Raw genomic sequence first — 21,798 nt, forward strand, 5'->3', positions numbered from 1 at the left:
TAATGTTTTGGGTCCAGTTCTGAGGAAGGGTGACTGGACCTGAAATGTTAACTCTGCTTTCTCTCCACAGATGCTGTCAGAACTCCTGAGCTTGTTCAGCAATTTCTGTATTTAATTCTGATATTAATGTTTTAATTAACAGGTTTGGCCCACACACTTCAGCCAAAATGTAAAGAGTCATTTGTTTCTTTTGTTTTCACAGACCCCTCCCAGAGCTACCAGGCAAGAAACCATTTTTCCAAGTTAATGACATTGAAAGTATAGAGAGAAGACGCCAAGGTTTGCAGCAGTTTCTGGAAAAGTAAGTGCAGTGAGAGGATGTAATAACAATTGATTTAATCTGCGTTACCGAGGAGCCATTGTTAAGGGCTCATCCTTTGTTTATATTTCCAACTCTCTTTCTCTGTGCCAGGGTTTGATTCTCCACAGATCAATGCAGAATTCCCGTATTACAATTATGCAATCTGTTTGAACAGACAGCGATAGGCTCGTGGGCCACAGAGTGATTGGAGATCATTGCTGAGTTCAGACTTCATTACCATCCTCCCCCTCCATCACTCAAATGTGACAAGAGGGATTTGTGGATTCTGGTAATGTCTGTGTGTGTGTGTGGGATCAGAGTCGTTATTGCCATTCTGGGTGAGATCTTCCAACTCTGCTTGGCTCAGGGATTGAGCCTGACATTTTATACAGCTGATATTATTGTTGTCAGAGAGGGAGAATATACTCATTCGTTTACGTGCTCAAGAGTGTTTTTACCTCTGTCTGGGCTGCAAATCCACTTATGGTTTTACCACTCGCCCCCACCCCCCGCCCCCAGCCCCCCCCCCACCCCCCCGGCCATCTTTAGCATTTATATTAGCCTTTTCCAGCTACATTCAGTCCCTAGACTTGAAATGTTAATTCTGCTTTCTTGCCACAGATGCTGCCAGACCTGCTGAGTTTTTCCAGCAATTTCTGATTTTGTTTCTGAATTCCAGCATCCATACTTCTTTTGGTTTCTTACTGATGGTACAGGGGGTTGGTTTAATGACTGAAGACCATGGCTTAATAGATAATGTTTGAATCAAAACTAAAATGCTAGCAAATAAGTTAAGAATTTAGAGTCAGAGAGTTATACAGCACACAAACTGATAGTTAGTTAGTTTAAGTGAGCTTTCCCTGATCATACTGAGTTAATGTGACATGAATATGCACTTAATACTTTATTTGGAGATTGAATTCCTGGAGTCCTGACCTACTATAAAGCTTTTGGCATTGACTCTGTCCCAAATCTACAGGGAAATTGCTATGAGCATGAATGGGGCCAATTTGGGGAGTTCCATGGTTCTCTACTCTACTGGGAACCAAGAGTATTGGGAGGCTTTTGCACTGAGAGTCCCAGCCTTTGAAAAGATTGTTGACGTGGAATGCATTGCTCTGTCAGAATTGCATGCTGACCCAGATTTTCCTAGAGGAACTACTACTTCCCCACCCTGTCAACTTTTCCCTTTTCCCCCCCCCTCACCATCACTCTCTTCCCAGTTAATTCAGAGCACAACTTCTTGCTTGTATTACTGCATTAAACAATGTTAAATTTCAGAATACAGTCACCCCTGTAATTGCCTTGTTTCAGTACCAAGAAGCTGTGTTGCTATTTAATCTTTATTATCTATTTTGATTCTGGTAACAATTATTAAAATAACTAGAGCAGTCTGAAGTGAAGCTGATGTGAATTATGTTTACACTTGTTTTATTTGCTGTTTGGGGCACCATCTAGTGGCAGGCTCTGGTAGCATAACCTAATGTTCATAACCCCAGATTAGGCACAAGCTCTGGACCTAAACTTCGGGCTGAATTTTACCAGAAATATGTGTCTTATGATTCTGCTCCACAACCACCTGATGAGGAAGCAGCAGTTCGATAGCTAGTGCTTCCAAGTAAACCAGTTAGACCATAACTTGGTGTTGTGTGATTTTTTAATTTTGTCCACCCCAGTTCAACACTTTGTCTATTTATCCTATCTATGCCCCTCATAATTTTGTAAATCTCTATAAGGTCAGCCCTCAGCTTCTGACGCTCCAGGGAAAACAGCCCCAGCCTGTTCAACCTCTCCCTGTAGCTCAAATCCTCCAACCCTGGCAACACCCTTGTAAATCTTTTCTGAACCCTTTCAATTTTCACAACATCTTTCCGATAGGAAGGAGACCAGAATTGCACGCAATATTCCAACAGTGGCCTAACCAATGTCCAGTACAGCCGCAACATGACCTCCCAACTCCTGTACTCAATACTCTGACCAATAAAGGAAAGCATACCAAATGCCTTCTTCACTATCCTATCTACTTGCGACTCCACTTTCTAGGAGCTATGAACCTGCACTCCAAGGTCTCTTTGTTCAGCAACCTTCCCTAGGACCCTACCATTAAGTGTATAAGTCCTGCTAAGATTTGCTTTCCCAAAATTCAGCACCTCGCATTTATCTGAATTCATTTCCATCTGCCACTTCTCAGCCCATTGGCCCATCTGGTCCAGATCCTGTTATAATCTGAGGTAACCCTCTTCGCTGTCCACTACACCTCCAATTTTGGTGTAATCTGCAAACTTACTAACTGTACCTCTTATGCTTGCATCCAAATAATTTGTGTAAATGACAAAAAATAGAGGGCCCAGCACCGATCCTTGTTGCACTCCACTGGTCACAAGCCTCCAGTCTGAAAAACAACCCTCCACCACCAGCCTCTGTCTTCTACCTTTGAGCCAGTTCTGTATCCAAATGGCTAGTTCTCCCTGTATTCCATGAGATCTAACCTTGCTAATCAGTCTCCCATGGGGAACCTTGTCGAACGCCTTACTGAAGTCCATGTAGATCACATCTATTGCTCTGCCCTCATCAATCCTCTTTGTTACTTCTTCAAAAAACTCAATCAAGTTTGTGAGACATGATTTCCCACGCACAAAGCCATGATGACTATCCCGAATCAGTCCTTGCCTTTCCAAATACATGTACATCCTGTCCCTCAGGATTCCCTCCAACAACTTGCCCACCACCGAGCTCAGGCTCACCGGTCTATAGTTCCCTGGCTTGTCATTACCGCCCTTCTTAAACAGTGGCACCACGTTTGCCAACCTCCAGTCTTCCGGCACCTCACCTGTGATTATCGATGATACAAATATCTCAACAAGAGGCCCAGCCGGTGCAGACTCAGTGAGCTGCATTATCTCTTTCCACACTGTAGGGATTCTATAAAGGGGAAATTGCCTCATGCATCATGGACAGGGCCTTGTATTTTCTATGTTTCTATTCCAGGAGTCAGTGGCCCACAGTAGGGCTGAAAGAGTCCAAATGCCCAACATTTTGCTGCTCTCTCCCTACATGGAGAGGACCCTCTCCAAACCTGAGTGGCCACTGACAGTGTCCAGATTCCTTGACTGTTAACAGAGGAACCCGGCAGCAGCTGTCCCTGTCCCTTGACTGCAGACTACTCCCCTTCGACCTAGAGGCCTGGTCATTTAGTTGATGTACATTCAGGGAGTTTGTCACCAATGCTGCTGGCACAGGCTTGAGATGGAACAGTGCCTTAAAACAAAGTGTTCACTTCTTTGACTCATGACTGCTGACAACCTTTGTAAGCTGCCTGGCCTTCTGTCTGCACTGAGCACCAGGGCAGGATAGAATTACTGTGAACCTTCATGGCCTGTCTGAGGATGTAAAGTGCAAAAGGATGCTGTTAGAATTCAGGTACGCACATAGTGAGTGTATGCTGAGAGAGCAAGCGAGCAGTTCTAAGATGCTAATTGGTCCAGTTCATGAGGTGACTGCCTGTCCTCGCATCTGCGATGGGGTTCCTCTGTTAAGGGAATGCTGCACTCTCGATGGTATTGAATTTCACATGAGCCATAAAACTGAAGTCCTGCCTATGTTGTTAGTTGGATGGAAAGGATCTCAACAGTATTACGAAGAACAGCAGGAGAGTTCTTCCTGGGGTCTCGACCAATATGAATCTATCAACCAGTATTAATCAAACAAGTTACCTTGTCATTGTCCCATTGCTGTTTGTGGGAGTTTGCAGTGTGTAAATTGACTACAGGTTTCCTACATTACGACAGTGAATGCACTTTGGAAAGTTCTTTATTGGTGTAAAGCATTTTGGTACATTCTTAGGAAAGTGGTACAGTAATGTAGATTATTCTTTCTTTGCAATTATTTTGTATGAAGTGTGCCATACATCACTGGAGTAGTGCACTGGAAATCAAGCCCTGTTTTTCCCGTCACAAAAATTAAAGCTTTTAAAAGAATGCAGGATTTCCCAATTTACCTGTATTTTCGATCCAGATTGACAGAAAGCATAGACCAGTTTCTGTACTTAACAAGAATTATTATTTATTACAAATAGATTGTAAATACAGGTAAATAATTATGAACCATTGATGTACGACTGTACCATTTTAACTCTAACCCACTTATAAACTTACCCTCTTTACACACTTGTAGACAGACAAAAAAAAAAGGTGTTATGGGTAGTGTGAAAGTCTGGGAATGCAGAAGACAGAGGCTTGCTGATTGGAAATGCTGCTTCCCTATCTTCCTTCTCCAAGTGTTCTCACTTATTTGCCTGAGGCACAGGGTGACTGGTTCCCACTTAAAAACTTGTCAATTAAAAGTCACAGCTTACAGCAACTGATGAGAGGAAATAACTGGCAATCTTCAGGCTTGAGGTGCTTTTTACTGCAGATGAATAAACAGCTCCTTCCCTTCCAGAGGACCAATGGCACCTGACCTGAAGGTTCACAACCTCAAGCTATTCAGTGACCTGGGAGCCAATCACATAACTGTTGGCGAGTAGAAGGCCCTTTGGCCTGACAACTAGTGATCAGTTATTGATGACAATGGGCTATTGTTGTGGCTGAAACTCCATTTGTCCACACCCATTGGCTCCAGCCTGTCTGCAAAGTAGGATTCCACTACTGCTTGAACAGGCAACTGTGTAAGAAGCATTTACAATGAGTTTCAGATATCTTACTTTTTTAAAAGTGCAGCAATCTTCCAACAGTTCTTGGCTTTCAAATCAACTCTCTTCCCATTAAGTCCTCAATAACAAAATACAGTCTTTAAAATTGTGAATGGAAGGGATTCAGCTGAAGTTTGTGGTTTGGGACGTCCATTCCACTTGTGGTTTGTGAATGAAGAAGGATTAACAATGGAAGGTTTAGCACTGGATTCAGGATTCAGTGTTTGATTGCCTTGGCTTATTGTCCATTGCTTCTTTACCTGATGCCCACACGTGCCCACAGCTGTTGCTGATCAGGAACAGGAATCCTGTCTGATTTTACCCACCTCTCCCCCTCTGTCCCCTTCACCACCTCCTTCATCCCGGAAGCATAATGCACTGTTCACTTGGTTGAGTTTGACTAACACAAAACAGAACAGGAATTAGATTTGACCGGCTCAGTCTAATGTTTTCCATTGTGTACAAGGTAAAGAACGATAGACAGACATGCAACTGTACTTCAGGATGCCATCCTGGTCCATGATGTCTTCCTACCTTCTACTTATCTGCCCCTGTCAGTCAAACTATTAACTTTTATTCACTATTAGCAAGTTTTGAGAAGATTTTATTCACTATTTCCAATATTTTATAAGCAACAAAGAAAAATATTCAAAGAAGTTTTAATAATAAAAATGCAATTTCTCCATGGCTGTAATGTAGCATCTAATGTTTAATTTATGGAGACCCCAGGACAATCCTAAAGGATTGACAACTCATAGCTGTGCTACTCCTGAGACCTGTGTCTGCCTCTCTGGAATGTCCTCAAGTTCTTTAGGTACAATGAATTATTTTAAAGTGCAGTCTGCTGTTATGTACAAAATAGGCAACCATTTTATGCACAGCAGGTTCCCACGTTTAGCGGTTAAATGGAAGGTCATTGTATTCTTATTTTTTGTGAGGATGGTTGATGGTTGAGTTATTTTAATTGAATAACTCAAAGGGCTTTTAATTCCACCCACCCAGATGAAGTTTCAGGCTGAATAACGATGTGAAGTCCAGGATCTCCAACAGTACGGTGCTTCCTCGGTACTGAGCTGGAGTATCAACCAGAGATTTTGTGCTCAAATCTTGGAGTGGGGCTTAAACCCCAAATGTTCTGACTACTGAGCAAGAATGCTACTAGTAGGAGAGCATCTGCCAAAAGTAACAATTTGGTGGTTTCACAAAAATTGGAGCAGCACCTCATATCATCCATGGCGGATGTTTGCCTTGTTCAGGCTGTGAAGAGGCCGGGATAACTGTTAACCTCGGAGGCTAATCCATTGCTACAGATTGAGGATTACCATTGATAACTTGCTCCTCTAGTTAAAAATCACACAACACCAGGTTATAATCCAACAGGTTTAATTGGAAGCACACTACCTTTTGGAGCGACGCTCCTTCATCAGGTGATTGTCACAATCACCTGATGAAGGAGCGTCGTTCCAAAAGCTAGTGTGCTTCCAATTAAACCTGTTGGACTATAACCTGGTGTTGTGTGATTTTTAACTTTGTACACCCCAGTCCAACACCGGCATCTCCAAATCATTGTTCCTCTAGTGCACAGTCAGCTGGAAGCTGCTTCAGTTGTCAAACTGCTAGTGATTTTTAGCAGTAGGTGAATTCCTTTCACGGTGTACTCTGTACTTGACATTGTTGCCATGGGAATTGGGATTTCTGGCATTTTGCCCAAAGATCAGGAGGGGGATGGGCATGCAGTGGTTGTGGGGTGAGGGGATATTCATGTGTGATTAGACAAATGAAACTAATGGTAAGACAAGGTAATCTGTTTTTAGAAGGAATCAGAAGGTGGGAAAATATAAAGATGCAGCCACAGGATATTTGGCTGTAATCTACAACATTCAGCCATGCTCTGAAATAATTTGTTTTATAAATCCATGAGAGAGGAAGAAACCTTAAGCTTTGATCATTTTGAGTGGAATGTGTAACAGGAGCAAAAATAACTATCGAAAAGATCAAAATTTTATGAATAGCAACAAGAAAATAAGCATAAAGAGACTGCAAAGGCTGGAGATCAGAACTAACAAAATCTAGGAAATGCTTGTCAGATCTGAAAGCACAAAAGCTACCCTAGTTATTAGAATGAAAGCTTTTCACCAGAACCTGTTTCAGAAGCAAAACCATTGATTTCAAGTTCTCACAACGTGAAATGCTAGCCCGAAGGCATCCAGTAAAAAAATTCCTGGGATTCTAATTAATGTAATTAAAAGCTTAACTTGATAATCCCTTTCCAAGAAATCAGTGACCATGATTAGAAATCTGTCTCATGTGAAAGACCAAAAAATCTGAATGTTTCCTTTTGTTATAAAGGAGATTTGACATAACCACCTGATGAAGGTGCAGCGCTCTGAAAGCTAGTGTGCTTCCAATTACACCTGTTGGACTCTCACCTGGTGTTGTGATTTTTAACTTGGATTGGGCAGTTCACCTACTCCACACTGTCCCTAGGCCAATGAATTTTAGTCTCCTGTATTCAGCTGTTTCTCTAATCCAAAGCAATAAAACATTGCTCACCTCTGTCTGCACACTCTTCACACTCTCTAAACACTCCGTTTCCTGAGGTGAATGTCAGCCAGGCATGACTTAATCCAAATGTCAGCCAATTACTATTCTGTAACTAGCCACCAGGAGGAGGCATGGATAAGAAAAACCAGTATTTTTGTAGCAGTTTTATCCACAAAATGTCCCAAAGTACTTTATATTCAATGAAGTCCTTTTGAAGTGTAGTCACCGTTATAATGTAATGTATAATACATAGCAGTCGATTTGCACATAACAGCCTCCCCTCTCCTCTTTTACAGTGCCCATTAAAATCTAACTCTTTAGCCAAGGGTGAAATCTTACAGGGTCTGAGCATTGTGGGCTGTGGAGAGGTTGAACAGGCTGGGGCTGTTTTCCCTGGAGCTTCGGAGGCTGAGGGCTGACCTTATAGAGGTTTACAAAATTATGAGGGGCATGGATAGGATAAATAGACAAAGTCTTTTCCCTGGGGTCGGGGGGTCCAGAATTAGAGTGCATAGGTTTAGGGTGAGAGGGGCAACCTTTTCATGCAGAGGGTGGTACGTGTATGGAATGAGCTGCCAGAGGATGTGGTGGAGGCTGATACAATTGCAACCTTTAAGAGGCATTTGGATGGGTATATGAATAGGAAGAGTTTGGAGGGTTATGGGCCGGGTGCTGGCAGGTGGGCCTAGATTGGGTTGGGATATCTGGTTGGCATGGACAGGTTGGACCGAAGGGTCTGTTTCCATGCTGTACATCTCTATGACTCTATGTGTGTTGATGACAAATACAGTGAGACTCATCTCAAATTCAGGAGGAACTTGTACCATCATTTATGCTTTTCACAAGTGGATCTGGCTAGGCAGTGGTGAGATGCCGGTTGACAGGAATTAATTCTGTGTAAATGCATTGTTAATGGTATAACTTGCCTCAATAAGACTCAGCCTCCCATTTCACCAACTCACCAAATAAGCGAGATGTCTGAGAATCTTGACAGGAAACCAGACTGAGCACCTGGCAGATTCAGCTCACTGTCCATTCCAAATTATCTCTATGTTTGAAACCAAGAATAAAAACCTCAGGGCATTCTGCACTGGCACTGTCTGCATGTACCTCAAATGCACAGACATTGGCATCTTGCATCTGCCAGCCTTTAAGAACCCCCTTGACGTATCTCCGATCCACTTACCTTTGCACCTTGGGCAACACCAGCATCTGTGTTTGCAAAGCTGCAGCAAGGACCCCTCACACCCAGCCCATGCACTGGATCACCACTGCTTCTCTGGACTGTTTGCTTGCTGTGCACCACCCAGTTCAGCAGGACCTCCTGGTCACTGCCTGCATTGCTGGGTGCTGATTTTCCATATCTGGACAAATGTCAGGAACCATGTAGAGTAGCTCCATACTGACAGTTCTTGTTCAAGTGGACAATGGGCTTTCAAGATTGTGCAAGCCCAAGGGATGCCCGCGAATTCCAGGATATCCGCTGAGTGGCGAGTTGTTCCGGGAACAGCACGTGGTAGGATATAGGGTAGAAATCAGACATGAGAGACACCATAGGAATAGGGTAAATCGTTAATGATGCAGGTTTGGTAAGATACGATGGAAACACTAGGTCTCGCAGCATGAAACCCTCCAAGAAACTTAACGCAATTTGGACGTAGGTGAAAAAATGAAAGATTATGCCTCAAGTATTTGATCATTTGTCTTGATATCTCCTTTTGTAGTTTTGTGCGAGAATTTGTTTGATAACATTCATCACATGACACTGGGTTATAGTCCAGCAGGTTTATTTCAAACTGCAAGCTTTTGGAGCCCTGCTTCTTCCTCAGGCAGCTAGTGAGAGAGAATACATCGGACACAGAATTTATATGTAAAAGACCAAAAGGTCATACAACTTATTTGAATGTATTGAACAAACATAGTTGGCTATGAACTCTTTAATCAATAAGAATGGAGACACAAGATTTGATTGATCTCTCTTGCTGTGTGTCTCCCTTTCTCGCGCTCTCGCACACCCACCTACATTCTCTCTCTGTCTGTCTGTCTGTCTCACACTCTCTCTCTCTCTCTCTCTCTCTCTCTCTCTCACACTCACTCACTCACTCACTCACACACACACACACACACACACACACACACATACACACACACACAAAAAACCACCCACTCACACGTGTGCACATGTATAAACCTATGGGGTGAATTTGTATTTGCAGACTACAAATTCTATTTTGTTCAAAAAGCACACAAGCTGTAAGTAGTCAGTCAATGTGGCATTTTATAAATTCCTGCTTTGGAAATAAAACTAGTCTGACTTCAAGTTGAGACACAAACCGACTCGAAATAAAACCTCACACCTAAAATGCATTGTCTGACCTTAGATATCATCTCTTTTATACTAATAAAACTTATCTTGGGCCAGTGACTTGAAAGAAGTTCTGTGATTTATATATTAATCAGTCAAAACCTGCATCTCCATTCTAACTGATTAAAGACTTTATAGCCATATAGGTTTGTTCAATACATTTGCATCAGTTGTATGATCCTTTAATCTTTTAATTATAAATTCTGTGTCTGATGTATTCTCTCTCACTAGCTACCTGAGGAAGGAGTGAGGGCTCCAAAAGCTTGCAGTTTCAACTAAACCTATTGAACTATAACCCACTGTCGTGTGATTTTTGACTTTGTCCACTCCAGTCCAACACTGGTACCTCCATGCCATGGATAACATTCATGTGAAGCTTTCTCAGATGATGTTAAATGTGCTGTATAAATGGAACTTGTTCTTGCAGACTATCACTATCCCTAATAGAGTCACAGAATTGCAAAATACAGAAGAAGACCATTCAGCCCAATGTGTGTGTGTTGCAAAAAGCCATCCAAATAGTCTTACACCTTGCTCCTTCCCCTTAGCTCTGTAATTTTCTCCTCGTGAAGTGTCTACCCAAGACCTTTTTTTGAAAGGTATTTCAACCTGCTTCCACCATGTTTTCAGGCAATGCATTCCAGATTAATTTACTGTGTTTTAAAGAAGATTTCTCCTCATTTCCACTGTGGTTCTTTTGGCTATTTTAACGAAATGTGATCTGTTGTTGCCAACTGACTTGTTAGTGGAAACTGTTTCTCCTTATTGAAGCCACTTATTGTCTGATCACCTCTGTTAAATCTTTCTTTAAGCCTGTTGCTTTACAGTGAACAATCCCAATTTCTCTAGTCTGTTCACATCTGCAGTGTCTCATATCTCATCCCTCCACATACTGGGGTACGGAAATAAACGGGGAAAGTGTTTACTGTAGAACGGAACCTTGAGGAAGCAGTTTCCCAGTTGGAATTTTTAGACAGCCCACTTGAAAACGAGACTGTTTGAAATGAATCCCAGCTACAGTATCTTTGCCTCATAACAAATAACGTCCTCCTCCTTTTCAAATAGCGTTCCCATTTAAGCCAACAACTCAAAAACACCTTTTAAGGATCCTGGGAAATATTTCCAACTATTGTGAGAAAACACCAGCTCCTGACAGGATGACCTACAGAATGTTTATTCGGGTGTTGACTGCCATTTGTGAATCCAACGCAATGATCTGCAACCAACACTGCTGCAATCGTGCAGCACTTGTGGTTTGTTACTTTGTCGTCCTTTCTTACTGACCTTTCCTAAGCACAATTCAAGAGGCATAGACATTACTTTGTCCAAGACTGCAGCACCTCTTTTGATAATTCGTTAAACCATGGCATATTCTGCCTTTTTACATGGATGTTAAGTATCGCTCAGCACAATTTCAGAGAAGAACAAGAGAGTTGTCGCTAATGATCTTCATATTATTCATCCCTTAACCAACATCACATTAAAAACATTATCTTTTCATAATTATACTGGTGCTTGTGGGATCTTGCTGTGCACAGGTTAATTGCTGAATTTTCTACATTCCAGCAATGGTTACTTCAAAAGTACTTCACTGGTTGTGAAGTGTTCTGGGATATCCTGAGGTGCTGAGACCCTTATTCGTTCTGTCTTTAACCTGTAAAGGGTCTTGTAGCTCTCCAATTTCTATCAAAAATTTGCCAATTGATCAAAGGCTGAGGAAACTGAAATAGACACATAAGCTGCTGAAAATGGTTATCTTCTAGCTTTTCTGTCCCATCACGTTTTACATCCTCATCTCGACCAAATAGTGACTCTATGCCATTTGGAATTGGGAAGAGGGTTGCTGCGGAGGTGAACATGTTGATTTGGAGTTGAGTTGGCTCCAGGTTGATCTAGCAGGTGGCAGCTTAGACACCTGGATGCTTTGAGCCAAGCAGTCATCTCATGAAATGTTTACAGGGCTATGGGAAACACCAGGAGAGTGGGCTGAATTTGTACTTCTGCCAAAGAATGACCACAGATACGATGAGCTGAATGGCCTCGTTTTGTGCTCGAATCTGTAAAACAGACTGCAGTACTCCAAGGCACTACTGACGAATGCTTGTCTGCTTGGCTCAATAATTGGACCAGGACTTTGGTAGTGGAATGAAATCTTCCCATTGAATTCGATATAGACGTGCAAGTATTGGGTAGTTCTAATATTTTGAGTTCAGGACTTAAGTGCAGAAGCTAGGAATCTGGACGTTTCTCCTTTGAGCAGAGAAATTTAAGGGGCTGATTAATAGAAATGTCCAAAATTATGAAGGATTTTAATCAAGTAAGGAAGGAAAATTTGTTTCCACCAGTAGAAGGATCGATAACCAGAAGGCAGTGATTTTAAGGTGTTTGGCAGACAAATCATTGGAGATGAGGAGGAATTGTTTCGCACGGTGAGTTGTTGTGATCTGGAACACAATGCCTGAAAGTGCAATGGAAACAGATTCAATACTACATCCAGACAGAGATCTGGAGAAGTACTCAAATCGAAAAGAAATCACAGAGCCATGAGAAAAGTGGAGGAATGAAATGAATTGGATGATGATGGACTGAATGGTATCCTATATTGCATCATTCTATGACCTTATGTTGTTCGGTCATGCCTTTTTAACTCCAACAGAATCCTATCTTGTCCCTAAACTGGTCCTAATGACAACATGTTCCCTGGAGTTCCACAGGTATGACATGTCTCTGTGGAAGATGGTTCTCCAAATCAGGAAAACAGAAACCCTACCATTGTGGTTTGATTTTGAGGCTCTGTAATTCAGTGATGGATATCTGTGCTAGATTTGAGATGGACAGATTGTTAATCAGTGAGGGAATTGGGAGTTTTGAGGAAGAAAAATGGAGTATCAGTTCAGCCATGAACTCATTGAATGACACAGCAGACTCAATGGGCTGAATAACCTATTTCTGCTCCTACATTTATAAATTCCCATCAAACTCCATCTGCTGGCATTAGTTTGCAAACTTTCACTTAGTTTACTGAGGAGTTTTTAAAACTTATTTCGTGAAACATGCAGGTCACTAGCAAGGCCAGCTTTTGTTACCTGTTTCTTAATGCCATTGAGCTGAGTGACTTGCTTGGCCATTTGAGGACATTTAAGAGTCAAACACACTGCTGTGGGTCTGGAGTCACACGTAGACCAGGGTGGGTAAAGATGGCTGATTTTCTTCCCTACATGACAATATAGAAGAGGTCCCTCAAGTCTGCATCAACAAAAATTACTCAAAATCTTCACTAGTCTTGCTGTTTGTTATCTGTATCAATGATTTGGATGAAAATGTACAAGGCATGATTAGTAAGTTTGCAGATGACTCTAAAATAGGCGGTATCGTGGACAGTGAGGAAGGTTATCTGAAATTGCAGCAGGACCTTTATCAACTGGAGAAGTGGACTGAGAAATGGCAAATGGAGTTTAATATAGATAAGTGTGAGGTCTTGCGTTTTGGAAAGCCATATCAAGATAGGAGTTTCAAGGTGAATGGCAGGGCCTTAAAGAGTGTAGTGGAACAGAGGGACCTTGGAGTTCAGGTACACAGTTCTCTGAAAGTGGAGTCCCAGGTAGACAGGGCAGTGAAGAAGGCTTTTGGCACACTGGCCTTCATCAGTCAGGGCATTGAGTATACAAGTTGGGAAGTTGTGTTGCAGTTATACAGGACATTGCTGAGGCTGCACTTTGCGTATTGTGTTCAGTTTTGGTCAAGAAGGATGTTGGTGGAAACTTTATTGCTGGAACAGCACAGCAGGTCAGGCAGCATCCAGGGAACAGGAGATTCGACGTTTCGGGTACAGGCCCTTCTTCAGGAATGCTGTTGTTCAAGAAGGATGTTGTTAAGTTGGAAGGTCTTCGGAAGAAATTTACAAGGATGTTGCCATGTCTCAATGGTCTGAGGTATAGGGAGAGGTTGGACATGCTAGAACTTTTTTCTTCGGCATGTAGGAGACTGAGGTTGGGGGGGGGGGTGTCTCATAAAAGTGTATGAGATCAAGAGAGGTATAGATAAGGGGAATGAACTCAAGCCTTTTCCCAGGGTTGGGGAATCGAGGACTGGAGAGCATCAGTTTAAGATGAGAGGGGAACTGTTTTTTACACGGGGATGTACGCATATGGAATGAGCCAGCAGTGAAAGTGGTTGAGGCGGTACATTAACAACATTTAAAAGACGTTTGGACAAATACATGGATAGGAAAGGATTAGAAGGATGTGGGCCATGTGCAGGGAAATAGGGTTAACGTGGATGGACATTTTGGTCAGCATGAACCAGTTTGGGCCAAAGGGCCTGCCGCGTGCTGTAGGACTCTATGACTCTAGTCCCCCTTTCCACCATTCAACCAGAAGAAGGATCAAACCATTCAGCAGAGGAGGCCATTCGGTCTCTGTGCCTATGCAGTCTCTTTAAAAGGGATTTATCCAATTCAGTTCACTCCCTGCTCTTTTCTCACCGATCTGTAATTTTTTTTCATGTCTTAGTATTTGTCTTTTGTCGATAAGTTTTTACAACAATTGATAGTTTAATGACCATCATTACTGAGACTACCTCATTTCTTAACCATTCAATACCTTTTGTCAAGGTGAGGAACTTTGAGAGTGATGGTGTCATTTGATATGGAAGCTAAATTCCTGACTCAGTTATTATTTTTTTAAATGTTTCTCTCAATCAGCTCCTAATGGAGCTCACAATATAATTAGGCAAATCCTTTCTTAAGCGGGGTGGTAATATTGAGCAATTGGTTTGGACTGACTCAGTCCCATGCTACATTGAAGTATTTATCCTTTTAAATCAGCTCCGTCAGAGGGAGCTAACTGCCCAGTGTGTGGTTATGCAGATCTTCAGGATACTGCGGTAAAATCAAAACTAAACAATAGTTTCATAACAAACTGGTTGCTGCAGGGCATATCTATGCCTCATGCACATGCTATTCATACTGACAGATTTCTGGAACTCTTCCCAGTAACAGTAACAGAGTGCTGAGTTCTCAGTTTCACTGTTGAGGAGCTGCTAGACAAAACTGGAGAGCTGCTTCCTCTATAGAGAGGCAGCCAGTTCCACAGGCAGTGGCAGTGGGAGCGACCTGAGTTTATATCAACCTTTGCCATCTCTCATTGGAACAAAATGCAGCTGGAGAAATCAAAAACTGCAGTAAGGAATAATTTGACAAGTGAAAAAGATGTTTATATTTTTGGTTGAATTTTGGGATCATCAAGAACCCAAATATAATGCAGTGAAGTTCCCTGAACTGTATAATGGCCATAATCGGAATGGACCATAATGCCTCTCATGAGGGACAACTGATAGTCACAGGCCTCCATTCTGAAAAGCAACCCTCTTTCACCTTTGAGCCAGTTCTGTATCCAAATAGTTCTCCCTGTATTCATGAGATCTGACCCTGCTAACCAGTCTACCATGAGAAATCTTGTTGAACATCTTACTGAAGTCCATATAGATTAAGTCCACCATTCTGCCCTTATCAATCCTCTTTGTTAAAAAAGCTCTTCAAAAATTCTTCAAAAACTCAATCAAGTTAGTGAGACATGATGTCCCACACACACACTTAAGGTTGAGTTTGTACCCAGTCCAACCATAAAAGGCCACTGTTCCAATTTCCTAGTGAATCCTCAAAATCCTTTAATATTCTTATAACTTGTAAAATTCTAGTATGTAATTTAGATAAGAGATTAAAGGCATTCTTCCTTTCTTTAAACAAAAGCACAAAACAGTCAGGAGGTACAAATGTGTCATAAGAATTCACAATTTTAACAGAAAACCAAGACTTCCTTGAATAAGTGCTTCACATTCAGCAGAGCACGTTAGTTTAAGTCAGTTGTACAAGAAATACTGGGAAATCTCCAGAGACTGAAGTGCAGTGAAAAGGAAGTGCTGCACTGTTGGATAGAGGAAACTGAAGCTCCTCTCCTCTCAGGTATTAGTAAAAGTTGCCTTTGCTTTATGTTGGAGAAGAGTATAGGAATTCTCTTGGTATCCTGGCCTAAATGTATCCTCACCTAACTCCACTAAAACAGATTATCCTCACTTAATTGAAGAGTGACATTAATATTGCTGGTTTTGGGAGGTTGCTGTGTGTAGAAAAGTTGCTGCAATTCTTACATTATGATAGTGAATACACTTCAAAAACATTTTGTTTGCATAATGCTTTAGCACATTGGGACAGCTTGAAGTCAGGAAAGATGCTGTAAAATGCAAGTCTTTCTTTAAAGTTGCAGCAGTACTTAAAGGAGAACAGAGTCCTTGCTTATCATTCCTTGGCCATGGCAGCAGCTGGGAAGCTACACTTAATGTCTGCCTCCCTAGGCCAAGGAAAGGCTCTTCCCTGGAATCGTTATCCACCAACCCCTGCTGGAAATATATGTCAGGAAATGTGGGCTCCCTTGCTGTGACTGAACAGTCTACCATCATTGGTTCCTCAAGCTCGTGCAATTCTGCACTGGCACAGCACTGTCAGGGTCACTGTGTCTCTCTGATTGCAACTCTGCACCACTACAGTACAACTGGAAGGTGTCATAGATATTCATGAAATGTGTGGGTTCTATCAACTGCAGTGTGTTGAGTGTTGCATGCAAGCCTTTTTCTTCAATATACTCAATACCTCTCTGCCTTCTCATGTGTCACATGTGAAAGAGGGAGGAGCTCTTTCTATGTTGCAAGGAGTATTAACAAAAGACGAGGTTAAATAAATTGAAACTGCAAACGTTTTTTAAAAATATTGACATTGAATTATTCATCTATTTATCTGTCCAGCTTTCTAATTTGACCAATACCAAAGCCAAATAGTTGTGTATACAACTAGAGTGGGCATTGCACTATGAAGCAGAATGTTGCATGAGATATTTTAGGATGTTTCTGAGCAATCCGAAAAGGAGCACTAACAATTGCAAGCCTTCTTTTCTTTAGACATATTGGTAAGTCTGTTACTGTCCCAGGAACAGGCTTGAAGGTTGAAAGAAGACAGCCTTATCAATATTGGGAGGAGGCAGTGGCCTACTGATATTTTCACTGGACAATTAATCCAAACACTCAGGTAATGTTCTGGGGATCAGGTTCAAATCCCACCATGACAGGTATCATAAGGCCATGATCCCATTGTTGATTATTGTAAAATCCATCTAGATCACCAATGTCTTGTAGGGAAGGAAACTGCTATCCTTAGGGCAATTAGGGATGTACAGTAGATGTTAGCCAAGCGAACAACACCCTTATCGCATGAATTAATAAAAAGAAGGATAAGTCTATGCAATTCATTATCAATATTAACAACTTCTAAAAAGGGGAGTGTTTGATCAAATTACATTTTCTTTGCCTTGAATTTCTGAACATTGTGACTACAGGAAAACTCTGATGAGAAACTGGATTATGTTTTAGGATTCTAAAGTTTTGCCTGTAGATTAGTTTCTTTTTATTTTCTTTCTTACTAATAACAAGCAATTTTTTTTTGAAAAGGGGAAAAGTCTGAATCAGGACAAGTTACAATCTGTAAACCTCTAACTCTTTTGCTGCTGTGCCCTGTTGGCCCTGCCAGATGCCCACTTGGAATAAGCAGCTATAAAGTTGAACTCCTTGATAGGAGGACCATGGATGGAGATCTTGATCAGGTTCTCCAACGACTTGCTGGTCAGTGAGTTCCCAAGTTTGGTCCTCACCATGTGTTGTCTACAGAATGTCCCCACAATACCTGCAGTTGAAATCGGCAAAACCAAATACCGTTCTGCCAGTGAACTGACAACAGGAAACATCAGTTTCTGCTTGAGTGCAAGTTCACATACATCCTTGGAGCTAGTGAGTGCATGCACACCTGGCTGAGACTCTACAAAGTTCATGAAGCTGACAAGCTCCTGTTTGCAGCTCATTTCAAACTCATCTTTGTCACTCTCATCAGAAAGCGAAGACAGGTAATCCGTCACTGTTTGGATGTGCCTATTCTTTGAGTCTGAGGCATGGGCAGGATCGAATATGGCAGTCATAGCTGTCATGGTGGCTGCATCCTTGGATTCTGAGAACCTGCCCTTAAGATCACGTGTGAGATTTTCAAGGAAAGTCCGACAGGTGCTTTCAGCCTCTGACTTCTGCTGGCGGTCTCCTTTTATCCGGTGATTCTGAAACATAAATGAGCTGTCAGAGAGGCTCTCATCCCATATGTTGGTCGGCAGTGCTGCCAAGAGGTTCTTAAGCATTTCGCCAGTGCTTTCAGCACTCAGCTTATTAATTGTGGTGACCGTTGATTTCAACAAGGGGTGCACAATTGAAAAATCAACATTGGAGGTCTGGTAACTCTTACACAGAATGTACAACTGGTGGAGAATGTCAGCCAAAAAGTGACTACAGTGCAAGAATTTGTAGGTACACATGGTCTTTGCTAGCCTGACGCCTTGGGCTGACCGACTGTTCTGCAGCACTGAGACAAGGTTGCCAAAGTTGCGTATTACAGCTTCAATTGATGCTCTGACTGTAAGCCACCTGGATGGCAAGATATCCTTGAAAGGGCTGCTCTGTTTGTGTGTGTCTCTCAGTATTTTTTGTATGGCCTCGAGCCCGTCCCTGGGGAAGCTGACACAGTGTTTGTAAACAGAATTGAGAGTTTGTTGGTACTTCACCAGGTATGGGACAGTGTCTGCAGCAGACACAATGCTGAGAGCTAAACGATGAGAAATACAGTGGATGGATAAGAGACCGGGCACCTGCGCCTTTAACTGAGTGACCACACTGTTCTTGCATTCAGCTGTCACAGCAGCACCATCAATTGCAAATCCACACATCTGTTTCACGTCTAGATCCTTTTCTTTCAGCACGTTGACTAACTCTGCTGTGATCTTTTCGGCTGTGACCTCTTCCTGTAGTTTTTTGACTGCCAGGAAATACGTTTTGGGCTCATACCCTCCTGCAACATGTTCAATGATTTGGAGATACAGGAACAGGCATGGCTCAGTGAAACAGTCTTCAGACTCATCGATCAAGATACTGAAACAATTACTGGACCGTGCCCTCTTCAGGATTCCTTCATCTGTTACCTCAGCGATGGCTTGGTGGAATTCCTCAATTAACTTATCGTAGGAGTCGAGCTTGTCCAAGTGAAGTCCTCCCAGGTCCGTGATACCTTGAAGTATGCACAGCTCATTCAGTGCTTCTATTGAGGAGTTGGGGATCATCTCTTTGGCTGCAAAATAAACATTTCGAAGAGCGCATATTGCAGCTAGCTCAGCCTTCTTCAAGCATTCCTCTTGGGCCTTGACTTCAGCTGTGTTTTTTTTGGTAGAGTGCAAGCCTCCTGTGCAACTGTTCTCACCTGAAGTGTTGAGGAACAGAATGGAAAATACAATTAAACATTCATACAGATTCTGCCACATGATGGGCTAAGGGTTTCATGTGTGCTGGGAGCTTTATCTAGCCACTCACTATGTTTGGTCCAGGGCATTCACACTCAGTTATCAATACTGATGTTCATGCTTTCACTTTAAACAGGTGGTTATGAACATGTGTATAAAAATGACAGAAAGGAAAAGACCTATTTTATGCAGTTGCGATGCCCAATGCAGACACTTTCTACCCCAACATGTAATCCTCTGAAGATGATAAAGCCCAGCACATTCCAGGAAAACAATCTAGAAAATTCTTTTCTGACCTCCCTTGTCTCCCTCCACCACAAATGTGATCAAGGCTGACTTCACCTTCTGATGTTCACAGGTGAAAAACTCTAGTATCAGGTTGCCAAACTTAAAATAGGATGAGCTCTCACTTGAAGGAATTCAGTGTTCAGCTTTCACCATTGCCAGTTCCTAATGTAACAAACTATTAATTTCAACTGTACAAGGTCTCTGAGGCTAGTAGGCTCCCTTAGTGTTCACTCATGCATTTAAGTAGCACGTTTCGGAAGCTGTGGCCCCAATATTGGCACACATCTGAATATATACACTTCTTGGAGGAGTCATTGGCTATTGAGTAGGAGTTGTCATATCTATGTCAGCCCACAGGGGTTGAGCTCAGTTGTATCTACACTGCTGTGTGTGACTGAGATCAGTTAATACAGCACAGAGCATAAAAGACACCTGGCACCTTCTGAACTCGAAGAAGCAGTGCTAGAACTTGGCTCATTTAAAGGAGTTTGTATTTAGACTTCAGTGACCGCAGAGATGACCATTAAGTCCACTCACTCAGCCCGGCACCTTTATTTGATCTGATGTCTAGCCAAGAACAGGAGGAAACCATTCAGTCTGCTCCTCTCACTCTTGAAAATTTAAATTGAATCTCAAAAGCCACAGCCTCTCTGGAGAGAATCCTTGAATTCCTGGCTCTTTTTGTGTGAGAAAGTAGCTACTGATGTCACCCATGAACAACCCAATTTTCATTTTAAGGTTATGCCACTTTAGTTTTGATCTCATACCAGAGGAATTAGTTTATTTGTATCCACCCTCTTGAAACATTTGTCATTTTAAAAGATTCAATTACAACGCTCCTCAACATTCTAAATTCAAGTGAATACAATTTAAGTTTACAGAGTTTCCTCATTTCTCTTTTAAGTCCCAGTATTGTTCTGGTGAATCTGGCCTGTACTGTCTCTGAAGCCAACTGGTCCATTCTGAGAGGCAATGCTCAAAACTGATTCCAATACTCTGGAGAGGGTCTGTTCAAGAATCTGTACAATAGCTTTACTTTTCACTCCAGCCCCATTGACACAAAGACTAATACTCGTTAGCCTTTTGGGTTATGTTATATGCGTTAACTCAGCACAGATCAGAAATTTAACATTTTCTTTTATATCATTCTCTAAATGTAGGTGATTCTGATGAGGCCACATTTATTACCCATTAAAAATCAATCACATAGTTTGGACTGGAATTAGGTGAAGGCCAGACTAGGTACAGATTGCAGGTTATTTCCCTGAAGGATATTCGTGAACTAGTTGGATTTTTACAATGACCTGGCAGTTTTTCAGGTATAAGCCTATTAATGTCCAGATTGGGGCTGCCTTGTTCTGTTCCACATGGACAGTAGATATACAATGAAAGGTAGACTTTCCATTCAGTAGTGCACTTGTAATGGATGCTTGTTTCTCTTAAAAAACTTTGACGCTTGAGGTCAAACAGCACAGTAACAACGTGCATTTATAAAGCACTGCATAAAGTGAAATATCATAAACTTTACAGGGTTGTTGGAAAATATGACATTGAGCTACATGCAGAAATTTTAGGGAAGTGAACAAAAGCTTGGACAAAGTGAGAGGTTTTAAGCAGCAACATAAGGATGTAGAGAGAGGAGTGGAAACATTTACAGAGGCAACTACAGAAGCATAGGGCGCAATAGAATGCTGCAATGAGTACAAGCTGTTCCATGGAAGAGTCATTGGATTGGAAACACTAACCCCATTTCTCTTTCCACAGATGCTGCCAGACCTGCTGAGTTTCTCCAGCATATGCTGCATTTTGCTTTCGCTGAAAATCAGTGATGCTCAAGGGGCCAGACTGGAGAATGTAGGAGAATCAGGAGGTTGTAGCTCTGAGAAATTTAGAGATCGAAGGAGAAAGACCATTGAAGGATTTGAATGTAAAGATGAGAATTTTAATGTTGAAGTTTTCTGAGCTCACATGTCAGTAAGTGCCATAGTGTTAAAGGTTTAGATGGAGAGGAATTTCTTAAGTGTGTACAAGACAATTTTCTGATTCAGTATGTGGATGTACCTACTAGAGAAGGTGCAAAACTTGACCTACACTTGGGAAATAAGGCAGGGCAGGTGACTGAGGTGTCAGTGGGGGAGCACATTGGGGCCAGCGACCATAATTCTATTCATTTTAAAATAGTGATGGAAAAGGATAGACCAGATCTAAAAGTTGAAATTCTAAATTGCAGAAA

The 21,798-nt window shown here is 41.9% G+C and overlaps 2 protein-coding genes across 5 annotated transcripts in view; one reads left to right on the forward strand and one right to left on the reverse strand.

Annotated features, from left to right (window-relative positions):
* Nucleotides 1-21,798, forward strand: part of LOC122539732 (sorting nexin-11-like) — a 131,103-nt gene that overhangs the window by 33,397 nt on the left and 75,908 nt on the right. For all 4 annotated transcript variants that reach the window (XM_043674762.2, XM_043674763.2, XM_087977726.1 and 1 more), the window contains one exon: nt 203-301. In XM_043674762.2, the coding sequence (XP_043530697.2) occupies nt 203-301 (99 nt within the window). The remainder of the gene's footprint in view (nt 1-202; nt 302-21,798) is intronic.
* Nucleotides 17,413-21,798, reverse strand: part of LOC148141536 (uncharacterized) — a 48,997-nt gene continuing 44,611 nt past the window's right edge. Inside the window, exon 8 of the mRNA XM_087977723.1 lies at nt 17,413-19,237. Within this exon, the coding sequence (XP_087833849.1) occupies nt 17,439-19,237 (1,799 nt within the window). The 3' untranslated portion in view covers nt 17,413-17,438. The remainder of the gene's footprint in view (nt 19,238-21,798) is intronic.

Source organism: Chiloscyllium plagiosum, unplaced genomic scaffold (assembly GCF_037043375.1).
Source record: "Chiloscyllium plagiosum isolate Xiang-an unplaced genomic scaffold, Cpla_swu_hap1 HiC_scaffold_32, whole genome shotgun sequence".
NCBI classification, from domain to species: Eukaryota; Metazoa; Chordata; class Chondrichthyes; order Orectolobiformes; family Hemiscylliidae; genus Chiloscyllium; species Chiloscyllium plagiosum.